Here is a 15,875-nt window from a genome sequence, read left to right as displayed (position 1 = left end):
TCTACTCATCGTCGCTATCGCTTGATGATTCCGCTTCATCCTCGTCGTCTTCAGAATCTATCAAGGTGGAAGGATCCTCCGCCGGCAACATGACAAAAGCTACTAAGCATGTAATGCGGTTACCAGTCTCGTTGGTGGTCAAGAGCTTTCCAAGCTGAACCGTATCCTGCTTTGCTTGCTTTGCTGCTGCAAGGTCCTTTCCAGCAACCTTCCATACGCGGACAACGCCTTCACTGTTGCCGGTGACGATGAGAGAGTCGTTGCGGAATTCCTTCGCTTGGTTTTCAAGAGTGAGGACTTCGAAATCCTTGATACGACCCGGGAATCCAGCTTGCTTTCCACCAATCTGAGCAACGGGAGTAGCATGGGGGATTGAACATTCGGTATCATCCTCCGCTTCCTTCAAATCTTTAGTCGAGTAGAGAATCACTCGTCCATCCTCCGTAGAGATGGCTAGGAAATCTTCCTTTGTATCACCCTTCAGAGGCAAAGAGACAAACTTCATCTGATGAACTTTGCTCCGCGGGCTGGGAAGAACTCTGCATCGTGGAATCGAGTCCTGTTGAGACAGTTAATAGTTGGTCAAAAGTGTGGAGTCCAAGTAACTTACAATCCCGAATACGACGGCTCCCCATTCAAAGGCAACGGCAAATTCATCTCCCGCAGAGTCCCATGCAATACGTCGACCTTCGCCAGTGCTCCATCTCGACTCCTTCACACCTTGGAGGACCTCCCTGGTGAAGTTCAACACACCTGCCTTTCTGCCAGTCACGAGATTCCACAATCTCATGCATCTCTCTCCACGCCCAACACTCAGCATCAGCTTCATACTGGGATGCACCGCAAAGTGGTTCACTCCGGACGGGGCAGCCCCAGGAGGCGCTGTGTCACCACTTGGTCGACCTTGAACTTTAGGGTTTGGCGCTTTGATAGTTGACACAACGGTCCAGTCACGTGTCTTGGAAATGGAGATCGTGTTATCCTCTCCAGCTGCGAGCAGCTTGCTTCGCGAAGGGAAGCTCAATGAAGTAATGCTGGCGGTGTGATGCAACAATGCTCCTAGCTCACGGTTCCGGGGATTTTCGAGGATCTTGTTTCCGGCGAAGGTCGGCACTGACGGATAGTCTTCGTTCACGGCAGGCGGTGCGGCGGAGATCTGGTACAGGTTGATTCGCTCGTCGGTACTACCAGTAGCTAACATCACCTTCTGCGCATCGGCAGAGTCGGTGGGTTTGGGTAGTGGTGACAACGCCAGACAACGAATTGCAGATCCATGGGCCTCGAACAAGAAGGTGTCCGAGCATTGAATATTCGGAGAGTCAGTTTCGGTCTTAGCTTTCAGGCTGGAGGCTGGGAACCCGGCCGTGAAGCCATGAAGAACCCGCTCATATGAGCCAGTGATCACTTGGATGGTGAGAGCTGCATCGGGAGTCTCTGCGGGAACCGGGGCGGATTTGGTAGTCTTGGGAGGACTACCAGAGGTCTTGTCCTCATTGGCAGCGTCGGTTCTCTTGCGTTTCACCATGATGATCTGAACAATGGATGTAGTCTGTGTAAAGTAAATGTCAAAGCTAGATTTGGAGGGCGGACAACTTTTTTTCTTGCTTTTCTGCCGGCTGTTTTTTTATCGGGACCGCCTTGATAGGAAATTGTTGCCTTAGTACCTTATCGCCTTAACGCCTTAACGCCTTGCTGCCTTAATGCCATAACTGCAAGGCGTCAATGAGATGTCACTGCCTCAGGCTCACATACGCAAGCGGAGAATGCACGAACATTTTAAATACAGTGCATTACCAGTTGATGAAGGCGGCCTTTTTGAAACACAAGTCTTTCACCATATTATGATAGCTCATTAAAGTCAGATGTATCCTTACATCCATAGTGGTAGAAGCAGTCTTTAATGTCCCCCAAGCTATCAAAGAGACTTTTTATGAAGTACCAGGTACATGGCCAAGCCGTGTATTTTTCATAGCAAGAGCGAGTATCTGGTTGTACCTAAACCAACATCTTCCCGTTCTTCCACATTTTTCATACCGCCCTGTAACCTCATTTTCACCCCCTTCAAAAAGATCCTGCTCCAGGTGCTTTCCATCGCCTACAGCCCTTCACCCATCATTTTCATCTTGTTCGAGCGATTTTTTCCATCTGGATGACCTCGCTCGATTTGATTCTCTTGTCCCCGCGTTAATCGGATGCTGCGTTCCGAAGCTAGACTCCATGCTCCGCGACGAGCTTCTACGATCTAAGAACGATGAGATCGCGTATGTAACAATTTTTCCCTGACGTGTTTTTGATGGGAATACTCTTGGAAGGACGAAATGGGGCTAATTTTTGGGCTAGAAACTGTTTGTCGCGCAGAAAGCGCAAGCTCAGCGCATTATATCTAGCCACGGTCGGGTTTGGCGCGACCGAGGACGCTCATTACCGTCAGAAAGAGCAGGCTTTCCTTGACGCCAACGATCTCACCAAGTAAGTCCCGTCACATCATTACTCCAACGCGCTTGTCACAATCCATTTTGTTATTTCTTTCAATGCTAATTCCGAATGTAGGGGGCGTTACTTTAATGAAGCTACTCTTCCGCCGCCAGCCCATGTGCGCGTGCGTTCACCAACTAGAGAAGCGGTTCCCCAGGCAACAGCGACTGGCATCGACGACAAAGCCGTCGGTATCAGCTCGCCCTCAACTGCCCTCGTCGATGGAGGCCTTCCGCATGCGACCGAGCTCGGACAGCGCGCATCACCCGTTCTAGACCAACCTGAGACTGCGATACCTAATATTTCACCTACCCCGGTCGATCCGACCGGATCACGTCGGCCATCCGTGCCAACCAATACCACAAAGCCGCTGCATGATCCTACTCCATTGCAGACCACCGCCGAATCACCCGAAGCAGTGCGCGCCGACGAGAAAGACAGTGTACTGGTTCCAAAAACACTGCCTGGTGCTCACGATCGCGATGGAGATTTGGCAAAGCTCTCCCCTCGCCTGTCGAAGTCAACTACCACCGGAGTCGCATCACTGGAGATCCCTTCCGACCCTCTCCGAAAGAAACGCGACGCACGACCATCTCTTACGTTAGGGCTTTCTCAAGGCGAACAACCACTATCGCCCGCTTCTTCAACCGACCCCTATAATACTAATACACCTATTCCTGTTGGCGCATCACCCGATACAAGCCCCGCAGAGGAAGTGACGGAGGATGTTGCGACAATCGATCGCCAAAAACATAAGCATGACCGGTCTGGCCGTCCTCAGCCAAGCTTGATTCCTTCGACAGCAGACGAGCAGTTGCGCTTCGAAGAAGCTCAGTCAAGAATAACTCAGCCCTCTAATGGCGTGACCCATGATTTGCCCACTTCGAAGGAGGTAATTCAGGAGGACGTGGACGTTGAAGCCGACGCAGATCGAATGGTTGTCGATCAGGAACCTACCGCTGTGTCTCCTGAAGCCAAATCGCGGCAAGCAGCTGACGCTCCGGCCAGAGACTCGTTGTCACCGTCCGCACGTGTTGAAGCTGTCCCAGACTCTGCTGTTGAAACTGCCACGACTAGAAAGTCCGTCTCTATCCCGCCTACCCAGCCCGGATTGTCACAACCGGAACGCATGACCACACGAGTATCATCAGGAGCTATCCGCCACAAGTCTGTTTCTGAGATCCTTGGGGAGACCCCTAAGAGTGTCAATCATGACAGGAGCCACCCTGCTACTCCCTCTGACCAGGCCTCTCCTGATTCCGTCGCAAGAATGCGCTTCAAGGACCGGAAAGAACGGGAGAAAGAAAGAAGCCGACTTTCTACCGTTGTGTTCCCCAAACAGCCAGCTGCTCAGCAGGAGAAGGCTGACTCCATGGAATTGACACCCAGAGACATGGACGCGGTGGCCAAGCTGAATGAGGAGCAAGACTATCTTTTCACTTTGTTCTTGAACCGAGCATACGCTCCTCCCCGGGGAACGAATCTCAACACGCTATTAGCATCTGCACACAAGACTCTGAGCACGAACAGTCATCTGCTTGAATACAAAGAGCAAATGGATTGCCGAACACTTCGGCGCATCTACGCCCTTCAGAATGCTAACCGATGGCCACTGCGACAACTGAAACGGTCTGTTGAACCACCCCGTCAAGGGTCGCATTGGGATGTTGTGTTAGATCATATGAAGTGGATGCGCACCGACTTCCGGGAGGAGAGAAAATGGAAGATTGCTGCTGCGAAGAGCTGTGCCGATTGGTGCGCAGAGTATGTCAACAGTGATGAAGAACATCGGGCTTTGCTTCGTGTTCAAGTAAAGATTCCAATGTCAACTCCGGCAGAGAAGGATGCCCCCAAGCCGGTCCTCAGCCCACCCTCCGAGGACAACGGCGACGAAGTGTTCGGTGTCTCCCATCCCACCCCGGATCTCGTTCCATCTGCCGAGGAGGAATCGGTCAGCGAGTTCAACGATGAGCCCCGACACGACATCCATGACACAGTCGCCCCTGCTGCTATCTTCTCCCTGGGTCCTGATGAGTTTAACTTCTCAATTGACATGAACCCCGCTGCCGAGAAGCTGCTCGACGAACTGCCGATATACAGTCCTCTTCAGATTGCTCCGGCGACCAATTTGCCTGCTTTCAAAACTCCCCCGGACTCTGTCTGGAAGACGGAACTCCTACCGGTGTCAAAGTTCGCCTCAGCGAAGATTAGCTTCCGTGATGACGAGCCGCCTCGCAAACAGAGTCGATACGATTACTCCCAGTATCGCAATAATTCGGATACTCACATCACCGAGTTGGCACCTGAGCAGACTAACGTTGCCCTCTTTCGACCAGAGAATAAGCCTATTCGTGATCGAATCCACCCCGGCCATCAGTTCCGGCCTCCGACTGAACACCCCATGCCGTCTGTTGGTTTCTTCGAATCACGCTCGTCCTCGCAGTGGACTTATGCCGAGGATGACGAACTTAGACGCCTGGTCAAGGAGTACTCTTACAATTGGTCTCTAATCTCCAGTTGCCTTACCCCTTCATCACTTTTCACTTCCGGGGCCGAGAGACGGACGCCATGGGAGTGCTTTGAGCGATGGGTGGGGCTGGAAGGTCTTCCTGCGGATATGTCCAAAACTCAATATTTCCGAGCTTATCACCAGAGGCTTGAGACTGCCCAGCGTACTGTGTTGGCACAGCAGCAGGCCGCTCAGCAGCAGCAGCAGCAACAACAGCAACAGCAAGGTGCTAACGCTCAGCCTCAGCCCCCTGTTCGTCGGAGGACCACTCAGCCTCTTCGGGTTGACCGAAGACGATCTTCGAAACATCTTGCTTTGCTTGACGCGATGCGCAAGCTGGCCAAGAAACGGGAAACTATGCTTCAGAAACAGCAGCATGGTATGTTGGGAATATAACGGGATCACATAAGTCCAAGGACTCCACTGACAATTCCTTGCTTAGCTTCTCATCTTGCATCATTGCGAAAAGCCAATGAGGCTAACCAACCCAAGCCTCCAATCTCATCTCCTGCTGAATTCAGTCGACTGAAGTATGACAGAGAGATGAAGCTGCAGGAAAGACAGGAGCAGTATCGGCAGCAAATGATTGCGCAGCAACGAGTGAGTGGTCTATGATGCTACCATGGTACGACTTCGTACTGATCTCCCATCTAGGCAAGTCTCGCGGCTCAACGTTCTGGCCAAGTGCCTAACCAGCCGCAAATGATGAACGTGGCCGGGCGCAGCAACATGGGCCCCACGTCTAATCCTAGCCTGCCGGGTGGAACCCCTAATGGAATGAGCAATGGGCTGCCTCCCAATGCTGGCGCAACCCAAGGTCGTGCCCTTCCAATGCAGAATATGCCTAATGGTGCACAACCCAATGGCCAAATGCCCAATGGCATGACCATGAAAATAATGCCACAAGCTCAATTGCAGCAAACACCAGGTACACGCCCAGGTCTAGCGATGCAAGCCTCCCCCGACAACGCACGCGTCATTCGAGAAGCCAATCGCCTGCAGGAGCAGCAGCGTGTTCTCCAGTCTCGGCAACAACATCCCCAGCAAGGCCAGCAAGGCCAGCAATTCCATAACCAGCCGTTCGGGTCGCAGGGATCGCCGAATCTCAACATGTCCAATGCCAATGGCACTCCTAATAACCCCGCTTTGATGGCTGCCCTCCAAAATGGGGGAATGCAGAGCCCGTCGTTCCACGCTGGGACCCCGCAAGGCGTGTCAACTCCGTCGCCACGTATGGGCCAACCCAATCCCCTTTCGAGCGGTGTTGTGCCTCAAATCAGCACTATTCAGAGCCAGATACAGCGCACCAATCCCAATATGCCACCGGAGCAAGTGACCAAGCTGGCGACGGACCGACTCAACCTATACCAGCAACAGCAACAGCAGCGCTTGTCCCAACAAGCTGCAATGAATGCTGCTGCTGGTAGCATCAACGCAAATGCCGTCCAGGCTAATTACCAGGTTCCCCATGAGGCCAGTTTCCAGACTCCGAACGGGGGGTCTTCAATGCAGGTTCCTCAAAACCAAGGGTTTTCCCCAATGATGCGGGTCCCTCAGGCTGGACAGCATAACCGCGTCGGTCCGACTAGTTCTCCTGCCCTGAATGGTGCTGTGGTCCAACCCAGCCGCAGTGCTACTCCTCAAACCCAACGCAGCGGCAGTTCCCAAGCTGGCGCCGCTCAAGGCTCTAGCAAGAGTCCTCATGCCCCGGCAGCCCAGACAGCGAGCAGTTAAAGCTTGCTAACAGTCTCACCCTGCAACCTCTTCTTAACCACTTCCCCCACTTCGTCCTTACCTTCTTCCATTCGTCTGTACATACTTACTCCCACCCTTACGCTGATTTATTCCACCTTGACTTTCATCTCCCGTTGATTCGGACTATCGCGCTACACCTACGACATCTACCTTACACCATTCCATGTTTGAATCCCCTACCGCCTGAGTGCTTTTGTTTTGACTGATTGAAACCTCGACGTTCATCTTGAACTGGTTTGCACTGGCTATTCTTACACCTCTGTGCTGCTTTATGTTTTCTGAGCCTGTGCTTGTATTATTGATGGGAACTGGCGAAAACTCCTGGATGGACGTTGTCCTTAGGAATTTGATATGAATTGTATGATTAGTTTTGAGCTTAACTTCCTTTCAAACGTTCCTCTTCATGTATCTACACTCATAGAGAGTAAGACAGAAATGTGAACTTCTTCGAGGCCGACGTGTTACATGAATCATGTCTGATCAACACCAGCATCTGTTGATTTTCAACTCAGATTGCCGTCTTTTCAGAGTCAAGTTTCCTTGACGCGTGAAGGACATTACGGACAAGCCATAGCTAGTCCTGGAGAGACCTGATCATCTACTGAGGTGGGAGGGTCCACTGGGTATGATATCTGGGCACTAGGGTCGCCCATCGACATCTAGCGGGAGAAAAAGCAAGAAAGGTGATTTCAACTATGGACTATGATGGCCGACTATCAGCTGTTGAGGTTCAGAATCGCCCTATGAATCTGTCTGGCTTTGGCCGACCTGTCGTTGATCACTTCGTTTCATACATCAACCACCCAGACGCCGGTTGGATTGTATTAAGTTCACGCCTGCGAGTCCCAGCAGTTGGCTGGCCGGACACTGTATCGATGGTTCTCAAGGTCTCATTGATCGGCCACTCCTCAAGCTGCTCCTCAAGACACTCTAGCCTTCCTCCGCTTGAGGTGGCTTGGATGCCGATGGACCCCGCCAACATCTTAGCTTTATACTCACGCCCATTGTCATCGACAGTGACCGGCATGGTAGAATAGCCCGCTGGTACCGAACATAATCTGACGCGCCTCAGCAAAGGGTGAAAAATACTAAATTCTGCCTCGGCATCCTGGAAGACTTGAGAGGATGGGGCATGGATCTCTTCCGGGTACAGCATCTTCCCATCTTTGTCCCAGAAGCAGAAGACCGTTATCCAACCCTTCAGGCAAGATTGACCATCTTCATCAAGTTCTGTAACCACACATCTCCTCCAGAATCTATGCACTTCGCGGCTGTTGTGGGGATTGAGACACTCCACGAAGTTATTAAGCACTGGCTGAAGAAGCTGCGCAAACCGACTAGGTTCATCCCCAAGCGTCTTTAGATAGTTGACTTTCCTCGCTAAGAGTGCCCAGTCCTCTTTCTTGCCAAGCAGAGTCACAGACGGAATCCCACAGTTACAATCCAAGGTAGACGAACAAGAGAAATACTGTTGCATACTCCCCATCATCAAGACAGCTGCTACGATGGTGTCCGAAGCAGTCGTGGTGCTGAAATCCGGCATGGCCCAGTTCCGCAGCTCTGGGTCGATCACCTCCTGTTGTATAAGCCGCGTCATCGCCAACGCCAGTTTTCCGAAATCGGTGAAGTCGATCACCCCAAATTCGTCGATATGCAGCTCTCTTGTACCGTCGTGGGAGACAAACAAATGTCGTAGTTGCTCGGCATGCGAGCTGATGTAGAAGCCGATCTGCACTAGGATGGCAAACCATACATCTTCGGGCCGGAGCTTGAGTTTGTGATGGTGGTTGTAGGCATAGACCACGGCCCAGAGGAGCCCATTTTGTGATGCGGAGATGTGGGTGGTACTGAAGAAGTTTCTGGGGAATGAGCTTTGGATCAGAGTCGTGTTGGGCTTTTTGTCGGCGTACTCCTCTGAACAGGAGCTGGCGAGGAGCTGTTCGCTGCCATATACCTTGCTGCGGGTCCAAGCAGTTGGTGGATGACCAGCGGTGGTGAAAGTTTTGGTCATGGTATGGTTGGCCGCGGGACGGCCTTGAGAATGAGGAGGCAATGGAGGAGTGTAACGCGTGGATGAGGTTCAACTCAGCAGTAAACAGTTTGATAAGTTCAGAAGAGCAGGGATGAAAAGGAAGAAGGGACTGAGTTGTGTTGTGCTTTCAAAAGAGAACTCATATCATCTGACCAGCTACTCGACAACGGTGTGGCTCTTTGCTAGGGCAAGCTAAAAGAAGACTAGATGTAGGTACAACCCTGGGATTTGGAAACATGGCCAATTCTCCACCGAAAGCGCTGGCTATAAGACAATCTTATAACAACCTAACAATGATAAATACTGTCAGCATCCAAGAGCGGTCACTTGGTTGATAAGTGCTGTCCCATCTCATAGTCAGTTAAGAGCACATGCGCAGAATTCCCATTCTCAAGAGGCTGGTCGAACATACCAGTCTTGGTGAGACGACGAGCCTTCTTGATCAAACGACCCGGATGATAAACCAACAAGACAAGCATAGCAAAAAACATCAAAAACGCATCAAACACATAGATATAAGCCTCCTTGGTATTGACATCAGCAGTCCTCGCTGCTCCAAACTGAATAGTCCGCACCAAGTTGCGAAGCATCAGCGCAAAGCAGGAAATGTAGATTGCCCACATGTACCTGTGCCATGGCAGATCAGGATTTTGGATAAGGAGCGGCGTGGGCATTTTCTTCAGCCTTCGATGGAACTTGGCCGCAATCAGGACGAAGAAGGTGAAAACAACCAACGAGAAGATCAAGCCGGCCAGAACAACTTTCTTGCCGATGTTCATCACCTGCTCATCGCCCGTCATCTGAACGCCTGCACCCCCCAGCTGGGTACAGAAGCAAAGTACATCGTTCATTACAAAGACGAAGGTGAGCATCTTGGGGCGCATGCTTGAGAGATGTTCGGCGCCGAAGGAGCGGATTATGCGGCCGAGGACCATGTAGACGGTGGCTGCTACAAGGGGTGGTGCACATAGAATCAGCATCTCCTGCAAAGCCCAGGATTTGATCTCGAATCTGGACTCGTGGGACCATGCTCTGCCGTAGTAGCCGAATGTCTCGCCTGGTTTTGGCCATCGTTAGCGGTAGTGGTTTAGGTGTTTCCTAGTTTGTAGGGGACATACAAACTCCGCCCAGTATTAGAGGAATAAAGTAGGCAGCACGAAAAGGAAACATTGCCACGATGTGGGCGAGGGTTGAGACCCCGAAGATTCCCATGAAGGCATAGCCAGCTGTGGCTGATGGGGTGTAAGGGTAGAATTCCACCCAGGGATCAGTTCCATTTTGGCCAGGATGAAACACGATGTCCATATTGAGTAGTGAGAGTAAAGACCATGCAACTGAGCCTCTTTCATTTTTCGATGAGGCAAGTACTGCGTTTATATAAGAGACTGTTAAATATCCCAAGTGTAATCGAATCCATGTCTAGATACCTAATCGGGCAATATCTGAACGAATACGCTTCGAGTGGGGACATCTCGGCCCACTTACTGCGCAGATCAGTTAGTTAAGTAGTAACTACTAACTAGTTATGCTTCTTTTTAGATCGTTGGGCTGCCTATCTGGCATATTTTTAGACCTGAGAGAGGGAAGAGATGGAACAGTATCCGCAATAATTGGGAAATCTTGAAACGGTTGCACATACACAAGTTGGCGAGTCGCACACCGGACTACTCACAAGAAATTGATTAAGGTGCAGCCTAACGATACATTGATGTAAACCCAAACCAGCCGTAAGATCTGAGTGTTGTATCTTGGAATATAGTGAACTTATTGAACGAGGACAGTCGAGGTTAGGGCTAGCTGATGACCCCAAAGGGGAAATTATTACGAACACGTAGGAATTCCCCCAATAGGACTAGATCATCCTCAGTACCATCACATGATCACTTTGTCCCTCTACATGTATCTCGCTCCTGGGTTTGGACCGCTAGGCTGCCAGATAATCTTTGTGTTTGATCATATGAAATCTCTATACACTGATACAGGCTGACTTAAATCATTTCACTTACCAATGTTAGACAATTCAACATTCCTACTCCGTACTGTACAGCACTTGCCATTACCGCGCTTGCCGCTAGATCCCCAACTTAGCCGAGCGCTTACGATTTTGCCACCGCCAACTATGAGCTCTCGACTCGCTCAGTTGCTCTCGAGCTCTCTGATCCCCGCTAAACATTCCACTCGTTTATAAATCGCACACTGCTGACATGTCTTCACACGAAGATAGCGAGGGCGGGCAATCGCTGCCCAAACCAATCTCCCTGTCTTTATCCGGTCCAAAGGGTCCCTCAAAAAAGACCGGGTTCAGCCTCCAACCTGCAAATCGCGGTCCTCAAACCAAAATTCCAGCAAACGGCCGATCCCTCCCTCGGAGACCTCACCAACTCGACCATGGCGATGAATCAGACGAAGATGAGGCCGCTCCGATCCTCGAGGAAGTCCGAGGCTTCAACACACTTACTGGTGGCGCGATCACCGCGGAAGGGCAGGCAGTCGAGGACAAGAACAAGCCACTGATCATTCCTGTCACAAGCAAAAATAACTGGCGCGATCGAGCGGGTGTCAATACGAGGAAACGCAAGAACCTACTGCCCGCCGAAGTGCAAGCTATGCAGGAGGCGCAAAAAAACGGACAAGCACCCGGGGAATCTACAATGGAGACTGATGCACCGAGCATGGCGCACGGGTTGAGCTTTGCACAGCAGCCCGCAGAGCAGGCACAGGAAGGCAAGGCCGCCGATGAAGATCAGGCCATGCCTGATGCGACACCAGTCGAGTCCAAACCATTCACCGATGACCAGATTGCCATGCAGGCGTTGATCCGGGAAAGTAAAGGCGATGTTGAAAGGAGGTCGGACCTTGTCATTGAGGCTGCTAGAAAAGCCGAAGAGGAAGACGAACCTGCCCAATACAGCGAGATCGGCTCCTTCCGAAATGATGTGGCATCTCGGCCCGACCCTGCCAGTTTAGACGCCTACAACGCCATCCCCGTTGAGGAGTTTGGTGCCGCCTTACTACGAGGAATGGGGTGGAAGGATGGTCAGTCCATTGGGCGAGGCGACTATAGCAGTGCCACAGCCGCAGAGAGGGCGAATAAGCCTCGTATTCCAGAACGACGACCTGGGTTCCTAGGCATTGGCGCAAAGGATTCTGCCGGCGGCAAAGGCGCTGAAGCCGAGCTCGGAGCTTGGGGAAAGTCAGCTATGCGCAAGGCATCGAGGAAACAGGGCGAGGAGAACGACAAGGCTGAGGGCGTCTACATGCCTATTACAATGAGGAACAAGAAAACCGGCGAGCTCCTCACCGAAGAGGAACTCGCTAATCTACAAAAGGAGGCCAAGTCAAAGCCTGCCAAGGAAGACGACTGGCGCGAGCGACGGGACCGTAACCTCGAGAAGAGTGGACGGGACAAGGATCGAGAGCTGGATTACCGCAAACACGACTATGATGATGTAGAAGATCGTTCTCGTCGGAAGACTGGATCCTCGCGACGCGACCGCAGCCGGTCTGCTGACCGCCACTCTTCTAGTCGTTCTTCACGATATGACGACGACAAAAGCAAACGGGAAGACCGTTCTTATCGTTCTCGAGATTATGACCGGGATCGTCGTCGCGACCGTGATGATGATAGGGACCGAAGAAGAGACGGAGATAGAGACCGGGACCGCAGCCATCGATCCCGAGATGAGAAATACAGCAGCTCACGGCATTCGTCACACTCGTCTCGGAATGACCGAGATCGAGACCGCGATCGTGACTCTCGTCGTCGACGAGATGATTGAGGGACAAAGAACTGGATTGGAGCAATTTCCCAGGCATATTCGAGGCCGCTCACTGTACATACAACACCACTACTTTCTGGAGCTAACCCGTTCCAGTCCCTCCATCTACACTTCTACCTCAAACCAACATAAAACAAGAGATACCCTGAGCAATGAAAGCTTGTAGCTATATCAATCATACTTCAATTCTATAAAGAGATGGCTTTTATCCTTCCCATCCATGGTACTCCAACGAAAGCGCCAAATTCAATGTACAAGGGCAAAAAGACTTAAAGTCAGACTATGCTTCCAACATGATAACGTCCTTCTCATGCTCTTCCTCACTCACATCACCCACAGTCAAATCACGCAGTCCACCTAGTCCAACACCACCATCCATCTCACCGAGCACCCACTCAACCAGATAGCTGTCATCGACAAGCTCTTCAACCCGGCGATAGTGTCTCTCCGTATAAGCAGCCAGCGCCTGCAGGATATCCTTCATACCCGCCGCAGCACGACCGTCCTTTCCACGGACCGACTGGGTCGCCAGCTCCACGAAAGTAGAAGCAGGGTACGAGCGGAACAGAGCGAACAGGATGCGCTGTGAGACGCGCGAGGTGCGCGCATTGGTATTCCAGTCCCGGAGACGGAGCAGGAGAGTACGCAGATTCGCGGGATCAAGGCTCTGCAGCACCTCGTCGATGGACTTATTACCGGACAGACTGGCTTTAGCCTGCTCTCGGTCTTCGGCGGGAAGGGCGGGGTCATCGGCGGCGTTGATGGCAGACGTGAAGAGTGAGAGGAGACGGCCCGGGTGGTTGAGTTGCAGGGCCAAAGTGATGGCTTCGCGGTAGGCGCCGGCGCGGATGTAGTTCTGCAGCTCCTGGTCCTGCTCGATGCGGGCGGAGTTGGCGGTCACTGCGGCGCTGTAGGTGGCGGAGGTGGTGTCGGTCCAGAAGGTTACTGTTGCGTCGGCGGAGCCGGAGGCAATGGCGTAGGGGGTGGAGTTGAGCTTGGAGGTGGATGGTTTCACGTCTGAGCGGGAGCCGGAGGGGGTTGGGCTGGCTAGTGCCCAGACTCGGTCGGTGTGGTTGTCCAGGGTTGTTTCGACTTCGCCGGTGTAAGGAGACCAGATCTTGACTAGACCGTCTGCGGCGGCGGAGGCGATGAGGGGGCGGTCTTGGATGGCGTTTTTGCGGGCTGCTGCTGATTCTTCGTCCTCGTCGTCGTCTTGGACGTTGGAGACCTGGGGAGGAGGGAGCCAGAGGACTTTGAGAACGCTGTTGGTGTGGCCCTCGAATGTCAGGAGACAGCTGTAGTCAGATAGACTCCATAGCTTCACGGTCTTGTCACCCGAGCCTGTGACTACCAGGCCACGGCTTGTGCTGGTACGTTGGTCTGAATTGACGATGGGTGTGCCTTGCGGAGCGAAACGCACTGACCAAACACCTCGCTTGTGGCCACGGAGGACACCGACGGCTGAGCCCTCGTCGGCGGCCCAGACCTTCACGGTGCGATCTTGTGATGCGGAGGCAAACAGCTCAGATGTAGAATCGATATCGATGGCGTTGATGTCTTTCTCGTGAGCCTTGCGGGTATAGATTGCCTTGGGCGTATGTGGCTTTTCGCCTGTCAAGGGGCCCAACTTGCTTGTATCCCATCGCTTGATTGTGCGATCCTGCGAGCCGGTGATTAGGAATGAGGGTGGGTGGTTCACAGGATCGTTATATGCAGCGCTGCCAACAGGCGGTGGCACCCGAGGAAGGGCAATTGCTCCCAATGACTCGGCGTGGCCAGTGAATACGGCAAAGCAGGTATAAGAGGACGTCTGCGCGTCAATACGCCAAAGACGGGCTATGTTATCTTTAGCGCCAGTTGCTAGCCAGTGTCCTGACCAGTCAACATCAATGCAAATGATGATATCGTCGTGCCCTTCGAGGTGCGTGACATCAGCGCCGAAGTATTCCTCTCCTTGATCCGATGGTCGATGTTCCGAGGGAGCAACCGAGACAACGCGGATACTCTCAGTGTTGGTGGCCAAAGCAAGCATGGATCGATCAGATCCGACGTAAGCCAAATCAATGATCTCATCATCATTGCCGGAAATACGGCGAATAACCGCCAAGGGCTCCAGGCGTGACCCTGGCTTATAATCGGACAACGACTCGAGCGAGTGGAGTCGGAGAGTCTGGTCTGCATGGACGGTGAGGACGAAAGGTAGACCAGGGGAATACTGGATAGCGACGACACTCTCATATTCCTCTCCAGCCTCTTGCTCCTCTGTAACCTCGCTTCCCCGATTGCAGTCCCACACACGCAGTTTGCCATTTTCTCCACCAATAACGCAGATTCCACTATCTGCAATGAAAGCCGCGGCTTCCACACTCTCCAAGACCGGGATGATTCTGCGGGTCTTCCAAGTACGCGCATCCCAGACTATGACAGTCTTGTCTCGACTGGCAGAGATCAATGCATTCTCTGACGGGGAAAACGATAAACTGCGGACAAGGGAAACATGTGATTCAAGCGACGCAATGGGTTTTCTCTTGTGCAAATCCCATACGCGCATTTTGCCGTCTTCACTGCCAGATGCTAGGCGGAATCCTGCAGTAGATCCTGCAGTAGACTCCTCCATATCTTCATCCCCATCCGTAGCCTGTCGCTTGGACTTGTTTTTCTTAGCCGACTTGGCCTCGTTGTCGCCTGTAGGGACCTCGAAAAAGCAAAGCGCAGAAATGACACCACCATGACCGTGGAAAGTGTGGGTGACAAAGCCGCCCCTGATATCCCAGACCTTGATTGAGCCATCAGCACCACCCGTGGCAAGCAATGTACCGGTGGGATCGACAGAAATGGTCACGACTGGGGCTGTGTGAGGCTTGAGGGTTCGGAGAAGTTTTGCTTCAATGGTCTGGGAAGTCTCGTCGAAAGTTGAGAGACCGTAGATTCGCATTGACATTGAGCGCGAGCAGACAATGGCGTGTGAGGCATTCGGCGTTACTATGCGAAATGTCAGCATTTGCTCTCCATCGCGAGGGCATACCAAGCTTACTGGCCAGTCCGGTGACTATTTCTCCATCCTGCAGTGTTCATGTGGTTAGCGCTCTGAAATTGAAATTGACGACAGCTCCAATGTGACGGAACATACCCCTTCAAGACTAGCAAGCTGGTTACCAGTCTCCAAATCGACGATCAAGGCATCTTCACCAACGCAGCTCAGCAAGATGCGCCCACTGGCATCCAGCGCCGTGCTGCCGCCAGTGTAAATGGGGCGCAGCGTGCGGGACGCCTCGAACGTGGTTTTGACAATGGCTTTCGACATGACTCTGTAATATCTCGGCGT

General features: G+C 52.4%; 6 protein-coding genes across 6 annotated transcripts; 2 read left to right on the top strand and 4 right to left on the bottom strand.

Annotated features, from left to right (window-relative positions):
* Position 1: 1 nt before the first annotated feature.
* Positions 2–1,525, bottom strand: N7515_002440 (putative 60S ribosome biogenesis protein Mak11; the record flags this gene model as incomplete). The annotated part of the gene is made up of 2 exons (XM_056663184.1): positions 2–559; positions 611–1,525. The coding sequence occupies 2 exons, from the start codon at positions 1,523–1,525 to the stop codon at positions 2–4; spliced, it is 1,473 nt and encodes a 490-aa protein (XP_056525297.1).
* A 692-nt stretch (positions 1,526–2,217) lies between these two features.
* Positions 2,218–6,718, top strand: eaf1 (MYB and HSA domain protein; the record flags this gene model as incomplete). The annotated part of the gene is made up of 5 exons (XM_056663183.1): positions 2,218–2,261; positions 2,341–2,469; positions 2,551–5,363; positions 5,427–5,584; positions 5,639–6,718. The coding sequence occupies 5 exons, from the start codon at positions 2,218–2,220 to the stop codon at positions 6,716–6,718; spliced, it is 4,224 nt and encodes a 1,407-aa protein (XP_056525296.1).
* Positions 6,719–7,517: 799 nt separating this feature from the next.
* N7515_002438 (DUF4419 domain-containing protein) lies at positions 7,518–8,750 on the bottom strand (the record flags this gene model as incomplete). The annotated part of the gene is made up of 1 exon (XM_056663182.1): positions 7,518–8,750. One exon carries the CDS (start codon positions 8,748–8,750, stop codon positions 7,518–7,520), a length of 1,233 nt encoding a protein of 410 aa, XP_056525295.1.
* A 344-nt stretch (positions 8,751–9,094) lies between these two features.
* N7515_002437 (RTA1 domain-containing protein) lies at positions 9,095–10,076 on the bottom strand (the record flags this gene model as incomplete). Its single annotated transcript, XM_056663181.1, has 2 exons — positions 9,095–9,828; positions 9,890–10,076. The coding sequence occupies 2 exons, from the start codon at positions 10,074–10,076 to the stop codon at positions 9,095–9,097; spliced, it is 921 nt and encodes a 306-aa protein (XP_056525294.1).
* Positions 10,077–10,975: 899 nt separating this feature from the next.
* Positions 10,976–12,550, top strand: spp2 (spliceosome ATPase-activating subunit SPP2; the record flags this gene model as incomplete). The annotated part of the gene is made up of 1 exon (XM_056663180.1): positions 10,976–12,550. One exon carries the CDS (start codon positions 10,976–10,978, stop codon positions 12,548–12,550), a length of 1,575 nt encoding a protein of 524 aa, XP_056525293.1.
* Positions 12,551–12,830: 280 nt separating this feature from the next.
* On the bottom strand, positions 12,831–15,854 carry N7515_002435 (U3 snoRNA-associated protein UTP13; the record flags this gene model as incomplete). Its single annotated transcript, XM_056663179.1, has 3 exons — positions 12,831–15,532; positions 15,585–15,612; positions 15,681–15,854. 3 exons carry the CDS (start codon positions 15,852–15,854, stop codon positions 12,831–12,833), a joined length of 2,904 nt encoding a protein of 967 aa, XP_056525292.1.
* Between the last annotated feature and the right edge of the window lie 21 nt (positions 15,855–15,875).

Source organism: Penicillium bovifimosum (assembly GCF_028826915.1).
Source record: "Penicillium bovifimosum strain IBT 22155 chromosome Unknown utg000002l_segment0_segment0, whole genome shotgun sequence".
Classification (NCBI taxonomy): Eukaryota; Fungi; Ascomycota; class Eurotiomycetes; order Eurotiales; family Aspergillaceae; genus Penicillium; species Penicillium bovifimosum.
Note: the sequence above shows the minus strand (reverse complement) of the source record. Positions and strands in the feature narration are given on the sequence as shown.